Raw genomic sequence first — 25,440 nt, forward strand, 5'->3', positions numbered from 1 at the left:
ATAGGGGCTGGGGATCCTCAAAGGACTAGTGATGTGCAAGGGCTGGGGGTCTTCAAAGGGCTGGCAGCTCTGCTTTCTGCAACAGGTTGTTAATCTTTCCATGACCATAGGCAGCTCCCTGAGGGGGAGGATGGGCTGCATTTCCAGGTGAGCTTCCAGGTCCCACATGCAGCTGCCAGCCAGGTTAGAATGTGGCTTCTTTAATCAAAATAAAACAATCATAGTTAACAGAACAGGATTAATATTGCCTACAATTCTAGCTGTTCCCCAACATTCTGTTTCTGCCCCTACATCTGCAAATGCAATGTATGTAGAGCATGTTAACTCCAGTGTAGGAATTTGGGGACATTCCCTTGTGTGATAAGCTCATGGGACATAAAGAGACCCTTGAGAAGTTACTTAGATATTTTGTCCATGAAGTTCAAGGCTTATCCCCCTGGGTTTCCGCCTGTGACTTTGAGAGTTATAAGCAATGTGTGCTGGGGCTCCTGAGACTCTCCGCCTTGGGAAGGGCCTCCAGGCCGTCCGAGTTCTGGAGAATTAGTCTGGGCCTCAGAAAGTCGAATACACAGCTGCTAGCCCTTCAAAAACCCAGACAGTCCCACTGGGACCAGAAGAGGCCGTCTAAGTCGAGGTGAAATCTGCCGGCTCACACACACTGTACGCCAGTCTCGCTGTAGGAATGAGGGGAAGGGCCTGAAAGAATTCGTCCTTGGGAGGTTCTTTTGCTTTGAGTAGCAGTGCCGCACTGGGAGCGAGTTCTCCGTGATCCTCGAGGGAAAGGGGCTCACTTCACGCTTGCCCCAGGCCAGTTCCCGACTCACAGTCTCCCTCCTCTCTGAGAACATCCGCTTCCTCTCCATCTTCCCTCCTCGGGTCCATTGGGGGTGAAGGTGTGAGATTTTTGTCTCCGTCCGCAATGCTCATTTTCATTCCGGTTGTCTCAGCAACTTAGGCGTTTTCGTGGCGCACGGTCCTTCGCCAACAATTGTTATAAAATATTAATGACTTGTTTTCAGAGCAAGTGAATATTACCCATTTATTTCAGGACTCTGGAGCAAATGAAACGGAGGCAGGTATTCAAATTGAATGTCAGCACGTCTGGTGTCTGTGTAATTGGCCTAATTATGGAGAAAGAATTTATAATGTAGAATATCTATTCTTATAAACACCCAGAGGTGGTGAGCTCTGTTCCTGGAATAATTAGTTATGCTGAGACTTTACAACCTTAGCAAATTTAGGAGAGAATAATGCTCTCACAAACAAGTTGTTCACAAGCCATTAGCTGATATCTCAGGGACTGTGGCTATTGTGCTCCATTTATAACGGTAGTAAAATGTGAGCAACACGAATATGCATTCAGCTCAAGACCTGCTTGACTTAGACAGAGCATTAACCAGAAGCAAGGTAACTGTCCGTGCAGATATGGATGTTATTAAAATACTTACCAGTACCCAGTGGATAAAGCCTGAACCTAGGCTAATGCCCCTAAGTTAGTAAAACATGATTATCAGATTCATTAGGCACAGATACAGAAAACAGAACTTTAAAATTGGAAGTGCCATGGAGTTATTGTCCTAGGCTGAGCGTCCATGATAGGTGACCCTAGTACCTCTCCAGTCCCAGGGTCACATCCGGGCAGTCTGTGGTCAGACCTTTCACAGTAACACCGCCTGGCATTGTTGCTTTTTGCTGCGCAAACAGGTGCTTTATGTTATAAAAGCAACGGGGGTAATTGGTGTCACCCTGGCAGAGATCAAGGTGTTGGCAGCCAGCTGGGCCAGCAGGCAGGGTGCTCTGCACAACCATCTCCTCTCAGTAAAACAAAACAAATGTTTTGCTTAAGATTGTCCTTGTGCAGCCAGGCCAGCGTAGCTCAGTGGCTGAGCATTGACCTATGAACCAGGAGGTCACGGTTCAATTCCTGGTCAGGGCACATGCCTGGGCTGTGGGCTGGATCCCCCAGGAGGGGACGCCCAGGAGGCAGCCGGTCAATGATTCTCTCTCATCATTGATGTTTCTATCTCTCCTCTCTCTCCCTTCCTCTCGGAAATCAATAAAAAATAAATTTTAAAAAATATTGTCCTTGGTGAAGCACTTACACATTGTTGCTCTTATTAAGTGTCCATTCTTGAGCACATTCTTCTTTATAATCTGTGGCTGAACCAGGACATCCACATAAAGTGGTTCTGCCTCTGACCAAAGCCCCAGATGGTCCCACTCCTTCACCGAGTTGTGGCGTGAGCACCATTTTTACTCCAAAGAACACAACAGACCGAGATTACAGGAGCGGGTACGTGGCAGATGTTACTCCCAGTGGATCAATGGACCCTGTCACGTCAAGGTGGACAGCTGACAATATATGTTTCATTGATAAAATTAGCAAACCGATAGTCTCCACTCGGAGCCTGACAGCTCCCCGACAGGGACGGCTTTTCTGGTCCCATCAGTGAGGATATTGACAAAAGTGAATTTGGAATACTGTGTAATGAAATATATCAGGATTGGCGGATGGCTGTCACTCAGGGAACCAATAATTTTTCCAAACGGTTATTGTGTGATGTTACGAGATTATGTATGATTAAGAAGAATCCACGGATCAGACATTTTACGACAACAGAGTATGAATAGTTTATGGCTATGGTTTCAGACCCTGCATTGCAATGAAGAAACTGCCACTCTCCCTAGCCTTTTTGGCTCAGTGGATAGAGCATCAGCCCATGGACTGAGGGGTCCGGGTTCGATCCCGGTCAAGGGGCATGTACAGGCTCAATCCCAGCCCTGGTGAAGGTGCGTGTAGGAGGCAACCAATCAATGTGTCTCTCTCACATAGATGCTTCTCTGCCTGCCTCTCCCCCTCCCTTCCACTTTCTCTAAAAATCATTGGAAAAATATCCTCGGGTGAGGATTAACAAACAAAAACATTTGTATTAAATGTAAAAAAAGAAAAAAAGAGAAACTGCCACTTGGTGGGTTTTGGTGCACTCTCTGGGGGACTGTCCACAGTCACCACATGGGACTGGAAAATATTTTACCCGCTCACGGACAGACCTGTGTGAGGCTGGGTTTTCTTCTTATCTTTATTATTAAAATATATATATATATATATGTGTGTGTGTGTGTGTGTGTGTGTGTTACTGATTTCAGAGGAGAAGGAAGGGAGAGAGAGAGAAACATCAATGATGAGAGAGAATCATCGATCAGCTGCCTCCTGCATACCCCACTGGGGAATCGAACCCACAACCTGGGTATGTCCCCTGACCGGGAATCAAACCAAGACCTCCTGATTCATAGGTTGACACTCAACCACTGAGCCACACCTGCTAGGCTATTTTCCTCTTTTTTTTCTTGAGATCTTTAAGCAAAACAATTTCAGCAACAGATTTGCTGCAGGCATATGTGAGAGCCCACATCTTCTAGGATATAAAGAGATTTGCAGCAAAATGAAACAGTGCCAGGTCTCTCATTCTACTTTGTGTTTTTTTTTAAATAAAACATGTTATTTATTTCAACCTGTGATGGGATTATTTTAATGGACTAATAAATATTTTAAGGATTTTTAGCTTTAATTTCTAATAAAATGGAATATACGGCAACATGAAGCAGTGGCACCGAATTGCATTCCTTCCATGAAACCCATGGTGCACAGCGGAAGCCAGGCTCATCCTGCTGTTTTCACTTGTTCAGACCTTCCTCTCGTCACCACGGAAAGCAGGTGACAGCGCCTCTGTGGTAACTAGTTAACCTCACTCAGTGTTTTTACCATTTAGTTCCACAGGTTCCAACCATCACAAAACAGTCAAAAGAGCAAGTCGCCTTTCCCTTTGATGAATATTTTCAAATCGAATGTGAAGCTAAAGGCAATCCGGAGCCAAGGTGAGCGGCCTCCCGCCTGAGGCCTTCTGGTGTGAAATCCCCTTTCCTGCCGCTTCCTGGTTCAAGGCAGCCGTCCCCTCTCTGTAGCCTCGCATGGGGGGTGGGGGATGGGGGGAGGGAAGAATGCTCTCTTTCAATAGGGACACTGACCCCGCTCTCGAGAACCCCACCCTCGTGACCGCATCCTCTCCCACGGCCCCGCCTCTGACCCCATCACACTGGGGACTGAGCTTCAGTTCAGGGATTTGGAGGGATGTACGCCTCAGTCTACAGCCGCTTGTCAGATGTCTTCTCTGATGGTCCATGCAACATACTTTCTGCCAGAAATTAAATGTCCTGGTTTTGTCACTTCTGTGCATTGGTATATAAATACTTGAATATAAGATATCATTTTCCACATCCTTAAGCTGAGCTTTCGTTACAGATTTACGTGGACGAAAGATGGCAAGCCCTTTGACCTCTCCGACCCTCGGGTCATTGCCTCCAACAACTCAGGAACCTTCCGGATCCCAAATGAGGGGCAGATAGCTCACTTCCAGGGGAAGTACCGCTGCCTCGCTTCGAACAAGCTGGGAGTGGCTATGTCGGAAGAAATAGAATTTATAGTTCCCAGTGAGTATTACGGTGGAGATTTCAGCTTACAGACGTTGTTGTCAAGTGCGCGGTAGGCGTTGTTCTGAGCTCTAATGAAGCAACATATTATTTGTTTAATCAGCGCGTGTGCGCCTTATATCTTTTTTATAAGGGGAATTCTCTTCCAGGTCTTGACATGTAGAAGTGGATGGATGACCTTGAAAGCAATGGGAGGTTGCTGCACTTCAGCCAGTAACCTTGTGTCTAATTTGGGGAAACATAGTCTCTATTGCCTCGTGATGAGAACTAAGTTGCACATGGTATTAGTTAGGGTCAGCGAGTTATGCTGCAGTAACAAGTCATCCCCAAGCAGGGTTCACACAGGTCCTTCCTAAATCAGGCAGTTCGTTATGGGTGTGGCAGCCGTCCGTCGGAGCAGCTGTTCTGTTCCCCACACAGCCTCCTGGGCGACTCACCCTCATGCCGTGGCTGCAGCACGTGACCCTGGGCCACCAGGTTAGGGTCTGGGGCAGAGAGCATGAAAGCTTGCTTCCAGCGAGAAGTCACACAGGTAACTTCTAGAGGTGAGGTGGCTCAGAGCTAGTCCTAAAGCGTACCTGACGTCACCGTGGGAGTCCCTCAGAAGGATGCTTAGCAGTCATGCCTGCTGTAAACAGTAGTCATGGAAACTGCAAGCTGCTTACTCTGGAGGGGGTCATTGGTCAGTAACTACCACCAAAACTAAGACTGCATCGCTGCCGTGCTCAGGGGACCTCTGATGACCAACCATCACAACTGGCTATCTTCCCTGATCTTGAAGGAGGCAAGGTCATGTGATCCAAACCAGAGGCTCACAGAATAGATTCTTATGTAGAACGCTGTCACCAGCTGCCGTGTGGCAGTTTCTCCTCACGGAGTTCTAAGCTTTGGAGAACTCAAAGAACAGCGAAGCGCTCGCAGGATACAGCGGAAGAACAGCACACGCTTCTAAAACACACATGCGCAACACGGGCCTTACCCCACACGTCGGGGTGGGGACCGGATTGAAATGATTGCCGGGAACAGCCAGATCAATGTAGACTCTGCACGTGACGTGTGCACCTAATGTTTATAGACTAATTACTCTAAAAGTGTAGAAAAAACGGTTATCAAGCCGTGTGGTGTGAGGAGGAGGAAGAAAGGGGAGAAAATACAAAGTGAGATGAGCAGACATTTTAAAAACTAGAAATAAATTCAGGTACATATCACTGATTAAAGATAAAAGCAAATGGACTAAATGCTCCAGTTAGTAAAAAGCCATAAGCCATTTACAGCATAACACACCTAAAGCACGAGGGTACAGAACCGTTAAACCACAAGGTGGAAATGATAGCCCAGCCAAATGCTATGCCAACGAGAGCAGGCGTGGTTGAATTAACGCCAGGCACCACAGACCTTCTTTTAAAAAGGCTTCCTGGGTTAGTTCTAAGCGCACATGGCGATAAACTATGTGAAGAAAAATATAGAACCACGTGGAGAAATAGACAAATCTATCATAATAATGAAAAACATTTCACCTTATCTTTTCATTATTTGGGAACTCAAGCAGAAACGTCATCCATGCCAGGCACGTGGAAGGTTTAAAGACCCAGCCAGTGACCATAGCACAGCACGGTCGCTAAACCGGAACAGCACATTTCCTCGATATTTGGTGATTTACTAGCTGGGAAGAAAAGATGACCCTGTGCAATTAAGTTAGAAATCAATAATGAAAAGAAAACTAGAAAAGTCTTCTATCTTTGCAAATTAATAGCCATATTTCTAAGTGCTTTCTAAGTGAAATGAGAGACGGCCAAGGCCCTGGAATGCGTTCTGAAGTGACGGTGGTGGAGATTCTGCACTGGACACTTGCCGGACGCGGCTAGAGCATCGTGTGCGTGGACACATATTTCTCATCCTCACTGGTCTCAGAAGAGAGGGTGGCGGTTGGCGATGCCAGCTTCTTAGGTGTCATCGTGTTGAGATGAAAATGAACGCGCTAGCTTGAGGGGACAGTGAAGTCACAGAAAGGAGAGTGAAGGGGAGAATAATACAGACTCTGAAAGCCAGTCCAACAGAGAGGCGTGAGAACTTCATAGCTGAAAGGTGTGTACACGTGTATGAAAACCATTTTCAAAGATTTACATAAATGGGGAAAATATCCGTTTTACGGGTCGAAAGGCTAGGGAAGCTGAAATGTCGCTTCTCCATGAATTGATCTATAGGACAACTGAACAGAAGTCTCTGTTGGTTGCTTTGGTTTGTATGTCTGTGGAGTGTGACCTACTGACTAAAGGATATGAGGGACAGAGGGGCCATTGGGTGGAATCTCTTTTTTTTTTTTTTTTTTTGGGGGGGGTGGAATCTCTTGACTAAGGACAAGTCGGGGACGTGGCCCAGTGGAAAGACTGTGTCACTAGCCCACTGGCGGTGTGCAGGCCGTGGAACTGCACGGAGAACCGGGAAACAAACCCACGCAGCTCTGACAGAGGTGCGAAGAGCCAGCCGGCTTCTCTTTCATTCTGGTTTTGAGACGGGAGGTGTGAAACGCTGACCATCCACGCAGACAGCCTTCCTCTGGAGCCCTCTCTCTCACCTCACGGAGATGCTTCCTTCCTGGTGGATTCAAGACGGCGCCGTGCGGTGGAGGAGTATTTTAACAATATTCCTGACGTCAGGGTCGGGAGGGTTTCTTCAAAAAGACGTGTTAAAGCTCCACACACTGGGAAACACAGGAGTCCTGTCCCAGCCGGGAGAATGAATACATTGTCGTGTAATCAGACACAAGTACAGTCCAGCAGGGAAGACTGCTGAGCCTTGGGAATAGGTTGGACACACATATACTGTGGTCTCATTTATGGGAGTTCAGACATCGATCAAAATGAAATATTGTGTAGGGGTGTCATTTTGTGTGGCAAACTTGTAGTGCAAAACAAGCGATTGATAAAAATAAAAAGCAGGAGAGGAATGATCTCTCCTGGAATGAGCGGGGACAGACAGGCAAGATTATGTTTTTTGTGTAAGGGTCGGTGGCTGAAAGAGTGTTCCTGGTATCTCTTTCCTTCTCTTTATCACTTGGCCTTTGCTTTACAAAGGGCCTTTTGTGTACGTGAAGTGAATAAGTATGCAGGATGCCGATTTGTTGGAATTAGCCTTACTGAGCTGGTAGGTGAGACTTTGTAGCATAGTCACGGGCAGAGCAGTGACACATAAACTTGGAAATGACCTCAGGAGTTGGGGTTTGAAGTGACATTCAGTCGCAAGTGTTAATCAATTCTGGATCAGAAATTATCGCCATGGAAATTATGGTTGAGGATGATAAAACTAGATCGATCGATCCATCATCTATCTATCTATCTATCTATCTATCTATCTATCTATCTATCTATCTATCTATCTTCTATCTGTCTCCCTACCTACCTATCATCCATCTGAAATCAATTAGCTGAAATAAGATGAGAAAGAGAGAGGCAGGGAGGTTATTAAAAATCCCTGTAGAAGACATGGCGTTGGCTGGTCCCTACCCTGATTCTGATGGTTGCTATGGAAACACAAAGGCAAAAGCAGCAGCTAGACCTGGTGCAGAGAGAGAAAGGGCACAGTCTCATCTATGATTCTCCATTAGAGGATTTTACAACATGTCCTCTGACTCTGGAAGCCGACGGAGCCAAGACCTGAGCAATGGGAGGAGATTCTGGCCGGAACCCGCTGGCATTGTCGTTAAGAGCGGCTCTCGGAGTTGAGCTAAGTGGTGGGCAATTGCTTCATGTTCCTGCTGCTCAGAAAAGAGAAAAATAAATTAGTTTCTGACGCATTGTGTTCAGTCTCTCCTGAAATGACTTCATCACCTGGCCGTGTTCTGTGATCGGTTGTATTTTGAGGAGGACCCCAGCCCGGTTTCCAGGGAATTCATACATCAGAGACCAGGTGGAGCGTTCCGCGGCCTTCATCACTCGAGTCTTTTCTAAAGCGGCAGAGATTGGATTCTCTTTTGATATTAATAGGTCTTTGTGATTCGAGTGTTCTCAGGTATCTCTCTCATGTTTTAAAGTTTTCATCTATAACCTCGAAGGCTTTAGCCACCTAAGTTCCAAGGCGAGCACATCAGCCGAGAATCCCATTGTTGTCCCTGCAAACAGAAACCTTTATACACAGTGATTCTGGCCACCTCTCTGCCGCCTCTGAAGACGTTAATCCCAAACATTCACAGAAGCTCATGCAGGAGAAGAGAGCCCCCCGCCCCGTCTGCCCTCATGCTGGGGTGAATGTTGCGGGGGTGGGGTGGGGGGACACACCTGAGCAAGACCCACACATGTGTAGTGATATTTTTGTTGTTGTTAATCCTCACCCAAGGATATTTTTCCATTGAACAATTTTTAGAGAGAGTGGAAGGGAGAGGGAAAGACAGAAACATCGATGTGAGAGAAACATTGATTGGTTGCCCCCTGCACGCGCCCCGACCAGGGCCCAGGCCGGGGAGGAGCCTGCAACTAAGGTACCTGCCCTTGACCAGAATCAAACCCAGAATCGCTTCGGATCCTCAGGCCGACGCTCTATCTACTGAGCCAGACCTTCTAGGGCAGTGGTTCTCAACCTTCCTAATGCCTCGACCCTTTAATACAGTTCCTCATGTTGTGGTGACCCCCCAACCATAAAATTATTTTCGTTGCTACTTCATAACTGTAATTTTGCTATTGTTATGAGTCGTCATGTAAATATCTGATAGGCAGGATGTCTTTTCATTGTTACAAATTGAACATAATTAAAGCATAGTGATTAATGACAAAAACAATATGTCATTAATTATATGTGTGTTTCCCAATGGTCTTAGGCGACTCCTGGGAAAGGGTTGTTCGGAGGACATAGGGGCACATTAAGGAGCAGGCTCTGGTCACGTGGCACGGGGGAAGTCAGGGTGCAGCCCCAGCAGCGGCTCTAGAGTGTGCGCACACAGTCCTGTGCTCCCAGGGCCGCCTGTGCCCCATCATGCCGGCAGCATCCTCTCTGTCAGCTGAAGGCGCCACCCACGTGGTAGAGGGCACCGGGCCATCAGGGATCAGACTCAGGACCTGACTTGATCCTCGAGTCCCAGGAAGGCCCATCTGCAGAGTCCGTGCCAGGGGGTTGAGTCCCCAGGACATGTCTGTTGGACTGGTTAGTTAGCATGACTAGTGGCGTTAACCCTCCCTGATGCTGTGTCTTGCTTTTTTCACTGATTTTTAGAGAGAAAGGCGGAAGAGAGAGGGAAGGAGGGAGAGAAAGAGAGAGAAACATTGATGTGAGAGCAGAACATTGACCAGCTTCCTCCTGCACGATCCCCACCAAGGATAGAGCCCACGACCCAGGCACCTGCCCGACAGGGAATCAGGACAGACCCAACCAACAGCCATACCGGCCAGGGCATGGCGACTCTACTGTGAGGCAGATGGGCAGGGGGGACTGTACAGCTTAGGTTTCACAGTATCTTTCCCCAAGAAACTTCTAGTCACCCTTCCAGGGATCCCATAGAGGTGACTTCGTAGGACCCTAGGGTGCCGGAGAAAAGGAGAAAGGGCTGAAGCCGCGTAGCCCATGAGTGTTAGTACGAGGGCTCGGTTCATCCCTTAGGGCAGCCTACAGATTAGCGTGTTTCTCGGGCGTCCCCGGCGTTCCAGGCGCAAAGCCGTTAGCTTTTGTCGCGTGAGGTGTGGAGCGTGGATGGTGGGTTGCGGAGCCCTCCCGCACCTCAGAGCCGGGAGGTTTGCTTTGCAGGTTTGCTGTGTTGGTCGCTCTGATTAGAAGACTGGGGCGCAGCTCACTGGTCTCTGTGAAAGTGCCCCACGCAGATCCCGGCTGGGGTTCAGGACCCTCTGCCCTCAGAGCCCTTACCTGAAGTGCATCTGTCAGCGGAAGAATCAATGTGGAAGCCTTTGGAGAAGAGGAGCGAGCAGGTGCAGGAAGGGCTGGGTGTCCTGCGGACCTCGGCTCTGCGGTCGGGGTTCCCAGGCCTCCGCACAGGGAGCGTCCCGGTCAAGGCCGGGCTCCCCGAGGCTGCAGGAAGGAGGCTGCTCTGCGCGCTGATGGACTGCTCCTCTGAAATGAGCCGGCAAGCGAGAGCCCAGCAGAAAAATGAGCGTGTATTCATTCACCTCAGGCAGTGTTGCACGTGTCCAAACTCAGCCTTGCCGACGTTTGTCGCCAGAGAAACGCAATTAGCAAAAGTCACCGGTGAGGGTTACTTTTAGACAGGAGCCGCGTCTTCATCGGAATGGAGCCGACTTCCTGCCCGCTGATGAGCTATGGCAATTAAGTGTCACTTCCTCTGCGCAGGTGGCAATGTTTGCCCGGCAGCCGGCATCACACTCACGAAAAGGCTTCAAAGTTCAACAATAAGACCTAAGAAGTCATCCCAAACAACCAACAAATTAATGTCCTTTGTCATACCGGTTCTCAGACCTTAAATGATTCCACACATAAATATTCTCGCCTGCCTGCGGAGAGTAATTTCATCTTTGGCCAAAAGCTGTTCCAGAGACTTCTGCCACGGAACAAAAGGTTGGGTGGACTCACGCATTTCATTTTACTTTTTGTCGTCTTACTGGCACCTTGGAAGCCAGTGGAGTCACACTATTGACATGTTCAGAACTGGCGCTTTATAACTGAGGTTTAATTAATGCAGGGCTCCCCGGCTGTGCTCTCTGCGGGAATCGTTCGGTTTCTGAGTGCTCTGAGGGGGCGATTCTTTAATTAGGGCTTGCTGCATCTTATTCATCCTGCCTTACAGGGGGTGTCCCCTGGGAAGTGAGCATTCAGGTTGGGCCCGTGGCGTCTGCTTGTTACAGTCGGGACTGCATGCTCCTTGCATTTCTGGAACCGGATTTCCCTCCCTCCGCTGCCCCTCGTGCCTGAGTATAAGCAGATCCCTAACTCCCCCGGCGGCCCTGCGACCTTCAGCGCCTCGGATGCTGGGCTTGGCACTGAACGCTGAGCGAGGGTGGGGATTTGGAGTCTGGAAGTCACTAAGCTGGGCTCAGGAGACGTGGACTTCCTGCAGTGACTGTCACACACCTGCTCAGTCAGAGCCGCCGGCCACAGCTAGGTGGCGCCGTTACTCCCTGCAGCTCGGAGCCTGGTGATGACAGCTGGCTCCTGCCTCTGACCTTTGACTGATGGGGATGGAACGCTACCCGCTTCCTGGAGCAGGAGCAGGATCCCCGGTGGCTGCCATTCCAGGGGCCTGCCCAGGCCTGCAGGGAGATGTGCTGGAAGGAGGCGACCGGGAGGGAGCCTGCGGGCCCGTCACATGAGGAAGCCCACCTTCCCAAGAGGCCAAGGCTGTGTAGTAACACCCTGCCCCCTGCAAGGCTGAGCTGGGGAAGGTCCTGGGTGCGAGACAGAAGCAGTTCATGCAGCTGCCGCGGCGATCAGAGAAATGCCAGCACATTCCGCCAGCCAGGAGGGGAGGGCCGTGGGGGAAACGCAGGGAGCTCCTCCAGCGGGAAAGACTTGACAGTAAGCGAGCGTGTCCCCCGCTTCCGAGAGTGACCGCCGTCTTCGTGACCCGCCCCTGAGGAAGGGAGCACAGGGCAGGAAACCCTAGCACGTCCCACTCTGCGAGGGTTAGGAATCCTTCCCAAGGCCCTTCTGCTCCAGGAGAGCTGGGTGAGTCCCTAACGCAGGTCCCCTCGCCCCGCAGGTTCAAAGGCTCCAGCGAAGGTCCAGCCAAACATGAGCTGAGTGTCCTTAGGGCTGTTGTGTAAATACCTTCACAGAAACACCCAGCGTGGGTGCTGGGGTGGAGTCCGGCAGGGCTGTGGCTGCACGTCCGTGGGAGCTGTCTCACCCTCAGGGAGCATCCCCCCAGGAGGAAGCACATGCCGGGCCATCACAGGGGCCCCTTCCCCACGTCACACCCCTCATTCGAAGTTCCTTTTACTCGGAGCGGCTCCCACGAGAAGGCTCTCTGCCCCGTGACGTGGTCACGTTCCGCCTCACATGCGGCTGTGCCATTTCCCCCACGTGGGCTGGGAATCCCTCCTCCGGTGTGGCCACGCTCTGAACGGAGTTCTCGCCACTCACATGCAAAGGCGTCGCCGTAGAGCGAGGGAGCGTGTGTCTGCGGGGGAGAAATCGCAGTGTTTGCAGAAGGTGCCACGTCTCTCAGAGCTTAACATGCACAGAGCCCGTGGCTGGGCATCCCGCTCCGTGCAGACACACGCAGGGGTGTGCTGTGGCCCGATCCACGTCCCAGCGAAAGCGTCTGGTCGGCAGTTACAACTGCACAGGGAGCTGAAACTTGTGTAAGGACGCACCCAGGTTCCCACCAGCATCTCTCTCTGCAGGGGAGATCGGAGAACCAAGATGGGGGTGCTGAGTTGATTTAAAATGCTCCAATTTTGTGAAAGAAGAATGCATCAAAGTATTACTTGTGCTGCTGAAAGTTAACTATAACAGTGCCTTGAAATGACTTTTTTGTACCAGATGTTCCCAAATTCCCCAAAGAAAAGATCGAGCCCCTTGAAGTGGAGGAGGGAGACCCCCTGGTCCTGCCCTGCAACCCGCCCACGGGGCTGCCCCCGCTGCACATCTACTGGATGAATATCGGTGAGTGGGGGCTGCTTCGCCCATGCGTGTCAGGTGACACGCTGGAGCCGAGAGAAGACCTGATAGCAGGTTATCACTGTGGAGCCAAACGCAGTTAGAAACCACCCCCTAGAGTTTGCTCCAGGTTTTAAATACACACTTCAGGGTGTCGGTGAAAACACTAGACAACCACCAAACAGATCCCTCAAGCCTGGCACACCTGAAGAGCGTGCAGGCCAGTGATGGGACGAGGAGCGTCTGGGAGGAGGTCCTCCCTGTGTCCAACAACCTGCCTACCGTGGACAGCGCCCACTCACTCACCTTTCACAGCACCCACTCACTCACCTTTCACAGCGCCCACTCACTCACCTTTCACAGCACTCACCCACTCACCTTTCACAGCGCCCACTCACCTTTCACAGCACCCACTCACTCACCTTTCACAGCACTCACCCACCTTCAGCAGCCACCACTCACTCACCTTTCACAGCACCCACCTAACTCCCTTTCACAGCACCCACTCACTCACCTTTCACAGCCCCCACTCACTCACCTTTCACCACTGCACCCACCTCACTCCCCTTTCACAGCGCCACTCACTCACCTTCACAGCACACCCACTCACCTTTATCCACAGCACCCTCACTCACCTTTACAGCACCATCACCTCACCCTTTCACAGCACCCACCCACTCACCCTTTCACAGCAGCCCACCCTCACACTCACCTTCACAGCGCCACACCTCACCTTTCAGCAGCACCCACATCACTCCACCATTTCACAGCACCCACTCACTCACCTTTCACAGCACCCACTCACCTCACCCTTTCACAGAACCACACTCCCACCTTTCACAGCAGCCCACCCACCTCCCCTTTCAGCAGCGCCCCCACTCACCTTTCAGCAGCACCCACTCACTCACCTTTCACAGCACCCACTCACTCACATTTCACAGCACCCACCCAACTCACCTTCACCAGCACCCACCCACTCACCTTTCACAGCAGCCACTCACTCACCTTTCACAGCAGCCCACCCTCACCTTTCGGCAGCACCCCACTCACTCACCTTTCACAGTCGCCCACCCACTCACCTTTCACAGCGCCCACCTCACCTTTCACACCCACCCACTCACCTTTCACAGCACCCACTCACTCACCTTTCACAGCACCCACTCACCTTTCACAGCACCCACCCACTCACCTTTCACAGCACCCACCTTTCACTTCACAGCACCCACCACTCACCTTTCACAGCGCCCCACCTCACTCACCTTTCACAGCGCCCACTCACCTTTCACAGCGCCCACACACTCACCTTTCACAGCACCCACTCACCTTTCACAGCGCCCACATCACTCACCCTTTCACAGCGCACACCACTCACCTGTTCACAGCGCCCACTCACATTTCCATCACCCTTCACAGCGCCACACCACTCACCTTTCACAGCCCCACCCACCCCTCACCTTTCCAACAGCCACTCACCACTCACCCACTCACTCACTTCACAGCGCCCACAACTCACCTTTCACAGCGCCCACTCACTCACCTTTCACAGCATCCACTCACTCACCTTTCACAGCACCCACTACTCACCTTTCAAGCACCCACTCACCTTTCACAGCGCCCACTCACTCACCTTTCACAGCGCCCCCACTCACCTTTCACAGCGCCCACCCACTCACCTTTCACAGCGCCCACTCACTCACCGTTCCACAGCGCCCACTCACCTTCACTTCACAGCGCCCACTCACTCACCTTTCACAGCACCCACTCACCTTTCACAGCGCCATCACTCTACCTTTCACAGCGCCACCCACTCACCTTTCACAACCCACCACTCACCTTTCACAGCACCCACCCACTCACCTTTCACAGCGCCCACCCCCTCACCTTTCACAGCCACCACTCACCTTTCACAGCCCGCACCCACTCACCTTTCACAGCACCCACTCACTCACCTTTCACAGCACCCACTCACCTTTCACAGCCCCCACTCACCTTTCACAGCACCCACCCACTCACCTTTCACAGCGCCCACCCATCACCTTTCACAGCGCCCACTCACTCACCTTTCACAGCGGCCCACTCACTCACTTTCACAGCGCCCCACCCACTCACCTTTCACAGCGCCCACCCACTCACCTTCACAGCGCCCACCCACTCCCCTTTCACAGCACCCACCCCACTCACCTTTCACAGCGCCCACCCACTCACCTTTCACAGCGCCCACTCACTCACCTTTCACAGTTACCCACTCACCTTTCACAGCACCCACCCACTCACCTTTCACAGCGCCCACCCACTCACCTTTCACAGCACCCACTCACTCACCTTTCACAGCACCCACTCACCTTTCACAGCGCCCACTCACTCACCTTTCACAGCACCCACTCACCTTTGGGACAACACCCATTCAGGGCCCAGCACAACCAGTATCTGCTGCGAGCATTGTATTTCTTTCTTTGTTAAAAAAAATATTTTTTTATTGGTTTCAGAGAAGAAGGGAGAGAGAGAGAAACATCAATGATGAGAGAGAATCATTGATCGGCTGCCTCCTGCGTTTTCCCTACTAGGGATCGAGCCCACAACCAGGACATGTGCCCTGACCTGGAATTGAAAGGTGACCTCCTGGTTCTTAGGTCCCTGCTCAACGACTGAGCCTCACTGGACAGTGTTATATTTCTGTTTTAGTAACGTTTCACCTGCCACATGCAGTGAAATAATGGAAAAGCCAAGAAGCTGAAAAAGGAAAAGAGAGATGAGATTATTTATAATCCTCACCTGAGGTAGGATTTTATTGATTTTAGAGAGAGAGAGAGGAAAGGAGAGGAAGAAGGAAGGGGGGGGGGGGGGAACATCCATGTGAGAGTGAAATATCAATTGGTTGCCTCCCGCATGTGCCCCGATCAGGGATCAAACTTGCCACCTGGGCATATGTCCTGACCTGCAATCGAACCTGCAATCAAACCTGCAACCTTTTGGTGCACGGGACGACGCTCCAACCCACTGAGCCACACCGGCCAGGGCAGGACTGTTGCCCCTTTAACGACAGACATTCCTTTCCAGAACTGGAGCACATCCAGCAAGATGAGAGGGTGTACATGAGCCAGGAGGGGGACCTGTACTTTGCGAACGTGGAGGAGCACGACAGCCGGAACGACTACTGCTGCTTCGCGGCCTTCCCCAGGCTGAGGACCATTGTGCAGAAAATGCCAATGAAGCTGACAGTCAACAGTTGTAAGTCCAGATAACTTACCCTCCGTCGCGCATGCTGAACGCCAACGTGTCTGTCATTTCATTCCGGCCGATGCCAGCGAGAGCCGGGTTGTTCAGTTCCACTCCAGGGAGGTCCCCCGACAGGAGACATCTGCCCCTGCAGCTGCCCGGCTCTGTCTCTGCCGCCAGAAACCCAAGCCAGTGGGCGCAGCAGACAGGACATTCCAGGGTTTCCCAGCACCATCGATCGGGCTCTGCTTCCCGGGACAAGTCAGCAGGCTGGGAAGATGGCAGAGCCCAGCAGTCAAAGATAAAAGAGGAGCAATATTACAAATTTCTAAAAAAATTTTTTTTAATTGATTGCAGAGAGGAAGGGAGAGAGAGAGAGAAACATCAGTGGTGAGAGAGAATCATTCGTTGCCTGCCTCCTGCCTGGGCCCTATGGGGGATCGAGCCCGCAGCCCAGGGAGGTGCCCTGACTGGGAATCGAACCTGCGACCTCCTGGTTCAAGGGTTTGAAGCTCAACCACTGGGCCACGCCGGCCGGGCACTATTACGATGTTATTCACATAATTTTTTCTGTCTTTCCGAAATTGACAAGGTTATTTGAATTGCTTCCCTCCCCTACTTGGGTCCGGGTGCCCAAATGGGAAAGCATCGTCAGGGGAGAACAGCCCGGAGGTCCAGGGAGGACCGTCGGCTCTGCTGGCGCCGGGTGGGCATGGCTGTCCGTTGTCTAGTTTGGATGGTGACTTTCTCTGTCGTTACGTGTGGTGCATGTTGCCAGGGCTCCGCTCTCCTCCCTGAGCTGCCACTTGTGTCCTCCCACCTGGATCCACCTGTGACAGTTCAAGGTTAAGCTCTGCGTGAATGTCCCTCCCACTGTCTCCCTAAAGACGGTGCTCTAGTGAAGCGTGTCCTGCCTCGCGCTGTGCTTTTTCTCAGGAAGGAATGTGACTCCTCATTCTCTGTTGGCATCCACACCCACCATTGTGTTTGTGAGTTTTCTCTTCCATTTTCTCATTTCAGTAAAGCATGCTAATGACTCGGGTTCACCCACAGAGACCGGCTCCCGGGGTAAGTCGGTCGTGTGTAGCGTGTTGGCAGTGATTCTCAGCGTTGTAGCTCGTTGCCATCTCACAATTTGAGTTTTTCCTCTGATACCTTTGTGAGTTTATAGAAATACTAATATTCATGTTAAAGAAAATCCCTTAACATAGAGGTGCCTATTAAAACCCCCCCGCCTTAAATATATTAGGGGTGAGCTAATTAAATGTTAGACCAAATAGAGCAGGCTAATTTTTAAGTTGATACTTTTGTGTGGCCCGCGAATGATGTGATAAATCTCCAAAGGCCCTTGGCTCCCCGCCCCTGGTTTAAATGAGAGACAAAGACACAGAGACACACAGAGTTATTGAGTGAGGCGGGCACGACTCCGGTGTAGACCATAGAATCAGACGTCCGAGAACTGGAGGGCTTCCGTCAGGAAATGAGCTCTTCTCTCCGCCGTGTTTGAATCCTGGGCCCGAAGGCCTGGCCAGGACAGACTTCCTCCTCCGGCCTCACGCCGGTGCAGGGGGGCATCTCTGTGCCAACACCCAGATGCGGGAGGTGTGTCTGTGTCCATCCACCCCTCACTCCCATAGAGGCATCGGGTTACGTCTGTTCTGAGAACAGTTTAGAGCAGCCGTGGGCAAACTACGGCCCGCGGGCTGGATCCCCGGCCCGTTTGAAATGAATAAAACTAAAAAAAAAAAAAAAAGACCGTACCCTTTTATGTAATGATGTTTACTTTGAATTTATATTAGTTCACACAAACACTCCATCCATGCTTTTGTTCCGGCCCTCCGGTCCAGTTTAAGAACCCATTGTGGCCCTCGAGTCAAAAAGTTTGCCCACCCCTGGGATAGAGCCACAGGACAGTCATTCTCTGAGCCAGAGAAAAACAGGACACTGTTCTTTTCCCTCCAGCGAATTCCATCAAGCAGAGAAAGCCCGGCCTGCTGCTGCCTCCGGCGGCGAGGGGCCCCGAGTCCGCGGTCACCGTCCTCTGGGGGGACACCCTGGTGCTGGAGTGCTTCGCCGAAGGCCTGTGAGTACCTGCCCCGTCCGACCGTCCGTCAGCCCCGACCATCCGTGCGCTGTGTAAGGAATGTGATGCCCATTGAGGCGCGCCTGCACACCCCGTTTTCGACTGTTTCCTTTTTTTAAAAAGAACGAGTGAGCACATGTCTGGAGGGAGTAATTGTCACTCCACCATCCAGACTTCAGGCTGGCGCTGGGACTGGTCTATAAGCCGCTCACTCCGTCAGTGTGGGAGTGAGGACGGGCGATGGTGACAGAAGCCCCCTGTGCTCAGTCAGCGGGTGCCACCCTGAGGGCCCAGCTGGAGCCGGCTGCGGTGGAGGCAGGGACAGGGCTTGGTCCCGGGCTGGCGCTGTCCCTCCAGCTCCTCCTCAGGTTCCCTGTCAGGTTCCCAGGACTCCATCTGCCTCTCCTGTCCCCTGCTTCCCACAGCACGAGGGGGCCCATCCATAGAAGTTAAGACAGTTTCACTTGAGCCTAGAATTCCTTGGACTTTATCTGAAAAAAACGACAAAAACACACATTTCCAAATACCCCAGGAAAGCGAGGGGTCCTTCACGTGGTCATATCTTTTCTCTCTCTTTTGTTTAATTCGCTTTGGGGCATGATCTCAGTTAATCGGATCATATAGGTTTCCAGTGTACGTTTCCATGGTACGTTATCTGTATGTGGCATTGCCCAAAGGGCAGTCCGGTTCCACCACCCACATTTTGGAATCGCTGCGTTTATTGAGTAACCTTCTTAAGTCCTCGCAAACAAGGCCCATCTTCTCTAACACATGGCCAGGCAGGTGTTCTTTCTCCGGCCTCTTGTCTGTCTGTGCTGCCTGCCTCCCGCCAGCCTCCGTGGGAAGCAGGCCCCAGCACCCGGTTCCTTCCTCATCTGCGAGCTGAGGGTGCGCCCCCCCACCCCGCCCCCCGTCGCTGGGCAGTGGTCAGTGGGGCAGGACGTGGCGTTTAGAAGTCGTGGTCGCCCATAGCTTGGTGTACATTCCCAGTGAGTGGTTTCACATTACACGTCAGGGCCTGTTCCGGAAGCTGGTCCCTATTGTGTGAGAAGGTGGGCGCGTCCGGCTGGTGGGAACCATGTGGGAACCACCGCCCTGTGGTTTGGTGCCCGTGAGCCTGTGGTGGGAGAAGTCACATTCTTTCAGGATTCGTCACCGTGCCCCTTGGCCCTGTGGGCCCGGCGACCTTTCAGCCACCCTCCCTCCTTATTTCCCACAAAGGCCACAGTCTTCCTCCTGGGGTGGATGGTGGCGCACGGCTGCTTTCAAAACCATGGAAACGCTGCCCCGTGCTGTCGAGACATGCAGCCCAGGGAGGAATCTGCAGAAGGGACAGAAACCTGTCGTCCTGGGACCCGGGGCCCGGTGCACGGACTTCCCCTGACACGCAGGGCCCTGCCTGCCGGTGCTGGGGTGTGTCCTGCTTCAGATGCAGGGGACGCACTGTGGGATCTGAGAGAGCTGCTCATTTTTTTCCTCGGGAGTTTTAAGCCACGCCCTCTGCAGTCACAGACCAGTCATCCCTGGACGCCCACCGGGTCTCCTGTGTCAGGCGCGGTGTCTCACACACCACATGTCGGCTGGGTTTCTCCACGCCCCGGGGCAGGGGAGGGGGGGGAGCCCCGAGACCTGGAGTCCCCTCTCCTGTCTGTCTCCAGAATCTGAGCCACCTCGATGTTTAGCTTATTTCTGCACTTTTCAACCCAAGGAGCTGCTCCGAGCAGTCAAGGGATGGAGCGTCTCTGACCCGGAGGACATGTAGAAGTGTCCACCTGTGGGTAGTCATCATGAAACGGGAAACTCTGCAGGGGCGCTGGCGCCCAGCCTGACACTGTCACCTTCTCACATAATAAAGAGGTTAAACAATACACAGTGTCCCCTAAAAATATACACACTTTGACGAGTTACATACCCCAATGGGTTAGATCTGAAAAGGAAGAAACAGCAATTGAGCTATCAGCTGTTACGTGTGTATACGTTTTGGGGGGCACAGCCTGTATTTTCCTTCAAGTCTTCCTCGCTCAAACGCTGTCAGTAGATCTTCCTTCAATTAAATAGAAAAGAGCAAAAAACAGTTTGGCAAGAATACAGCTGCCGGGCTGCGGAGGTGTGGCTGCGCCCCTGAGGAAGGAGCTTCGCCATCATCGCCTGACGCTCACGCTCCTCTCCCTCTGTCCTCCAGGGGCGGGGTTTAGAGGATGAGACTAATTCCGAGGATGGGCAGAAGGGGAGGGCTGGCACTACCGAAGTCTGGGCTTGTGAGGGCTCCGGGCTGGGGGGGACTGTGGTCCCAGCAGCCTGTGACTTGGCGCCTCTCCATGTTGACAGATGGGGCGGGACACAGCCATTCGGAGACGCGGGCGAAGCACCTGTTAGGCCGTGAGCTCCAAGGCCCCTGGCGAATGCACTCATGCGGCCCCCGCGGGCCGCGTGCTCTCAGCCTGGCCCGTGTCGGCCGGGCGCTCAGGTCTGCAGCCAGCCCCGTGGCTGTCTCACCTGAGACATTGTCTGCAGCGTCTCAGGGCTCCCCTCGGCCGGCCACTGGGTCCTCCTTTATCTCGTGTTCAGACTCATACAGGGGTGGGGCTGGTATTTCTGGCCACTTCCAGTCGCCACAGGAGATTTCACACCTGACACCTCTCTTGCCCTATGTCTAGGCGTCCAGTTGTCCATCCTTCACTAGCCACCCCCACGGCCCAGCCCGTCCCTGCAGTGGGCCCCATTCACAGGAGGGAGGGTGTGAGGAAGAGACTGTGGGAGGAGGTGCTGAGGGTGGCGGCCTGAGCCAGCCCCCGAGTCCACCCTGGTGGTGTGGGCGGGTCTGGGCCGCGGGAATGCGAACGGACATCCCTCGGTGGGACTCAGGACACGCAGGAAAGCCACGTGATGGGGGTGTGTCCCATGGGGTTCTTTACCTCTCATTTTGCCCATTTAGAGACATGTATCACCTCCTGATTGTTTTTCAGGCCAACACCACAGGTCGGTTGGGAAAAAGTGGGTGGTGATTTACCAAAAGGAAGAGAAACGAAAGAGAATTACGGCAAGATGTTGAAGATAGAGAACGTCTCCTACGATGACAAAGGGAATTACCGCTGCACGGCCACCAACTTCCTGGGCGTGGCCACGCACGATTTCCACGTCACGGTAGAAGGTACGTTCTCTGCCCCACGCGATTCATTTCTCTTCTGTGTAGCGGGAATGTGGCGCACCTACCTCTGTGCAGCAGGTGTGTCATGGCAGTAACTGACCCCCAGTGGGCTGCGGAGCGGGCTCTGGGTGCCACATCACTCACTGGTCTGTCACCACACAAACCACAGGGAGGGGACGGTCAGTCAGAGGCCTCCAGGCCTCCCTCACTTAGTCCTTCAATCCGGCCTCCTGGCCTCAGACTGTGAGAAAACACGTTTATATTAATATACCTGTGACGCTGCCCAAGGTCGGATCTCAGAGCAGTGAGCTCTGTGATGGGAGAAGGTCAGGAGGACTCCAGGAGAGCTCGGCCGCGTTTCCCGCCCCGTCATTAACTCGCCGTGTCCGCCACGAGTTCCCTCCACTTTCTGAGCCTGCTTCCCCCCTCCTCCCCCCCGAGATGAGCGAGGCAGACACACTGTTGTCCCAGCTCTTTCCCGGGCACGTTTTTTCTGTCCGTGTCCAGCGGATATTCTCTATGTTAGTGATGGGGAAAGAATAACAGACTCTGAGGCGGAAAGATGAATTCTCTACCCAAAGGTGCAAACACACCTTGGTTATACTTAGGTTCTCTCTCTGGAAACCCAAGCCTTTTGGTCAACAGCGGGGTGGCTGTTGTGTGTGATGGGATAGAAGTCATTGGGCAGTGAGGCCATCATTTAAAAAGGGCGCCCCAAATGTAGACACCGGGGCCCTGCCTGCTGGGGGAGGGGAGGCTCCCTCGTCACCTGGGAATTGATTGACGGAGGCTTTCTCCCTGGGCGGACACTGAGGTCCCCTGTACGTGGGTGGTGGACTGTGCTGACCGAGCCCGTGGGATGATTCCGGGTTTTCACTGTGTCGCACTGTGTGGGCCTCATGATGAGGGGAACTGTCCCCTTCAGGGCTGCATTCATGGATTGGCTTTCTAGGGCTTCCATTTATGTTCCAATAAGTTTACCTTTCAAGCTTCAGTTTGCTCAAGGAGCCCCTAGGTCCAGGCCCCCCCCCCCCCCCAAACCCCCGTTCCAGTTACTTCGGAAAAGGAAGAAGGAGACACAAGTTTGCCCTACACACAGGTGTTTGCCCCACGGCTTAGCCAGGCTGCTGTTTGGGGGGAACCCGTGTTCCCCAGGCCTCTCCCACAGGTGACTGGCTGTGTGAGGAGGACCTGAACTCAGGGCTGGGAACATAACGTTCTTGTTCCCGCAGAACCAGACAGGAGAAGCCATTGCTGTGCACACACCAGGACACAGGCTGCAGCCTGGGACTTGGATCATCCAGAGAGGAGGCGTTTGAGAGGTGTCTGTTACCTGTGATCGTAGTCCTCCTGGGTGTTTCTATATGGCTTGGCTGTGCCGGGCAGCAGGGCTATTTTCTGGGACCCCGCCTCGGCCCCCGCACCAGCACCGGGACCCTGCCTGGCCCATAGCTGCTGCTGGACCCAGAGCTGCTGACTCCTGCAAACCCCTCCAGATGGCGGGCTTGGCTGCGGGAACTACACATCTTAGCAATCTGGCTGTGGTTTCCCGACTGGAAGGCAAGCTTTCAAAAGAATTGCAAGGGATGCAAAAAAAAAAATAGAAAGGGAAGTCAAGGATGTAGAATAAATTATCCCCTTCGCCCTGTGGCCTGGAGGACTGCAAAGGAATACAGGTTTCCTGCACAGACTGTCCCACCATTCATAAACCAGCCAGGAGCACTATTGAGATGCAAATCATGTTTTTATTGGGGATACTTAATCCTCTCCCCTTAATGAGACACCACACATTGCCTCCGCTGTGTTTCTGCGGCTGCCCTTCACGAATTCACGGACCAGGGAGAAGGCAGGGGCCTCCAGGAGCCCTTCCCCTGTTTCAGTGTGGAAGCCGCATAAATACAACCCTCACTGGGCTCAGGGGCGGGCCAGCGCTCTTCGCTTTCATTCAACTTTCCTCTGCCTTCGCCTGCCTCCTGCGCTCCCTGCTTTTGTCTTTGGCGTAGAAACTCAAATTAACCACATGGGCCACATGGGGAGGGGAGGGCGGCCGTGAACTTTGAAATTCGAGTCCGTCTGAAAGCCCCCTTGTGCCTCAGTGAAAGCAGGCCTTGTGTGCGGTTCCCCCACCCCCATGTGAGAGTCCTTCACCCCGGGACACAGCACACTCTGTGACGGAACCACCACAGCCTGAAGAGGGGGGCAAGCTGCATTTTCACGCCTGCGATCAGCAGAAGCGAAAGCAGCCGGGAGGCTGACTCGGCAAAACGATTCCTTCCAGGCTCCACCATGAAACTATTGCACATGTAGTAAAGGAGACGGATCACGTACGCAAGGGAACACATGTAGACGTATGAACATATACATACATATTGTTATAGTCTCTATTACATATATATCCTGTTCATTATGTCAACATAAGAAGCGTCCAAACCTGTAGAGAATTTTTATGAGTTTATTTGAGCCAAACTGATGAGTGGCCGGGAAGGGAAGTCGCAGCGGAGGGAGCATGTGCTCCGAGAAGGCAGGTCTGCAGCCTATTCTATCCAGGACCGTCGTTCTCTTCCATTATTGGAGCCTCAGTGCTCAACATCTGCACCTCAGTTCCCAGCAGCATCAGGTCCATTTGTCATCGTATTTTTAAATTTGCGTTATGACAACGTGAGTAACGTTTTGACATGTGTTGCGTCCCATCAGTTACCATGTTATATCTTAGGATGAAAGAATGGGATTCAATGATGGATTTCTCTCAGAATTTTCCATCTTAACGTTTCTCTCGCTTGAGCCTTTTTAAAAAACTCTTTTCAACCAGATCTTGCCTTTCGAGAATAGAGTTGCAGGGTCTGATTTTGGAAAACATCCCTGCGGGCCTCCGGCCTCACCTCCACCTGCCCTGTCGCTGACGCCCTCAGACTCACCGTAGGTTCCTTAGCGAACCACACGTAAAAGGGAGATCCTGGGCAACAGGAAGTAGTGAACCTCACCCCCCTCATGACTGCCCCCATATTATGCCTTTTTCAAGGGAATCTTTGGGGTCCATCATTTCAGTTCAACTCAGATTTGCTTGCCCTGTGTTTTTTTCCCCACTGTGCCCAGCCAGGGAGACACAGGAAGAGTAACCTGGCCCATTAGGGACACGGTCTCGGGGCTCCCCCAGGACCCCAGTGGGTGGGTCTCGGTCTGGGCTGCGGGCAAGACAGTGTGGCCCGAGAGGATTCTGAGGCAGTTCTGCAGCTTCCAAGTAGGCAGTTCCGACTAGGTCTCTCTCACAGCATGGCCAGGCCTGCCTGCCTGCCTCAGGCCCAGCTCACTTCTCCAGGAGAGACGGGGGTGAGAAGCGTAAAAAGAAGTTCCAAGCAGTTTCCTACAGAGAGCTGTGCGGAAAGGCTAGGGTCAAGGTTAGCCATGATTCCCAGTGAATACCAGAACCTCCGAGGCAGCTGACAGACGGGACCTTGGATTTGGAAGAGGAGGGGACGTGGGTGCAGTAATGGGCGCGGCTCCTCCACGGTCCAAAGGGTAGAGTCAGAACGAATTAGAAAACCTACAGCGTTTGCTTTGGCCTCGATGCTGCTCACACGGTGGTGGGTTCGCAGGTCCCAGGACGGGCAGGGCAGGAAGTGGGGCTTGTTCCCTGGGGATGTGCTCAGGGAGGGGACTTCTCAAAGCTCAGCCTCCGTCCCCAGGTGAGAGGGTTGGACACGGTGCCACCTCAGCCCCTTCAGCTCCAACAGGGACCGACATTCAGGCAGACACCAAAGAATCAATGAGAAGAGAAATAGAAATCCTGACTTGATTACGTGTGTAGATGTAGGGAAATGTCATCGTGACCAGACCTCCTTAATGTTGCTATTTTTATGGAGATATGATTGACATGTTTTGAGAGATGATTGACATGAATCCATTGCAAGTGTACGACGTTGTGACTAATGTTTGTGGACATTGTGCTCTA

At 52.4% G+C, this 25,440-nt stretch overlaps 1 protein-coding gene across 10 annotated transcripts in view; it reads left to right on the forward strand.

Annotated features, from left to right (window-relative positions):
• Positions 1–25,440, forward strand: part of CHL1 (cell adhesion molecule L1 like) — a 104,227-nt gene that overhangs the window by 55,026 nt on the left and 23,761 nt on the right. For 6 of the 10 annotated variants that reach the window (XM_036333331.1, XM_036333336.1, XM_036333339.1 and 3 more), the window contains 8 exons: positions 3,771–3,876; positions 4,301–4,488; positions 12,928–13,050; positions 16,102–16,272; positions 17,281–17,328; positions 18,223–18,343; positions 21,310–21,494; positions 22,724–22,813. In XM_036333331.1, coding sequence (XP_036189224.1) covers positions 3,771–3,876; positions 4,301–4,488; positions 12,928–13,050; positions 16,102–16,272; positions 17,281–17,328; positions 18,223–18,343; positions 21,310–21,494; positions 22,724–22,813 — 1,032 coding nt within the window. The remainder of the gene's footprint in view (positions 1–3,770; positions 3,877–4,300; positions 4,489–12,927; positions 13,051–16,101; positions 16,273–17,280; positions 17,329–18,222; positions 18,344–21,309; positions 21,495–22,723; positions 22,814–25,440) is intronic. The other 4 variants (XM_036333334.1, XM_036333337.1, XM_036333333.1 and 1 more) reach the window with 3 other exon arrangements.

The sequence above is a fragment of the Myotis myotis genome, unplaced genomic scaffold (assembly GCF_014108235.1).
Source record: "Myotis myotis isolate mMyoMyo1 unplaced genomic scaffold, mMyoMyo1.p scaffold_m19_p_13, whole genome shotgun sequence".
Taxonomy (NCBI): domain Eukaryota; kingdom Metazoa; phylum Chordata; class Mammalia; order Chiroptera; family Vespertilionidae; genus Myotis; species Myotis myotis.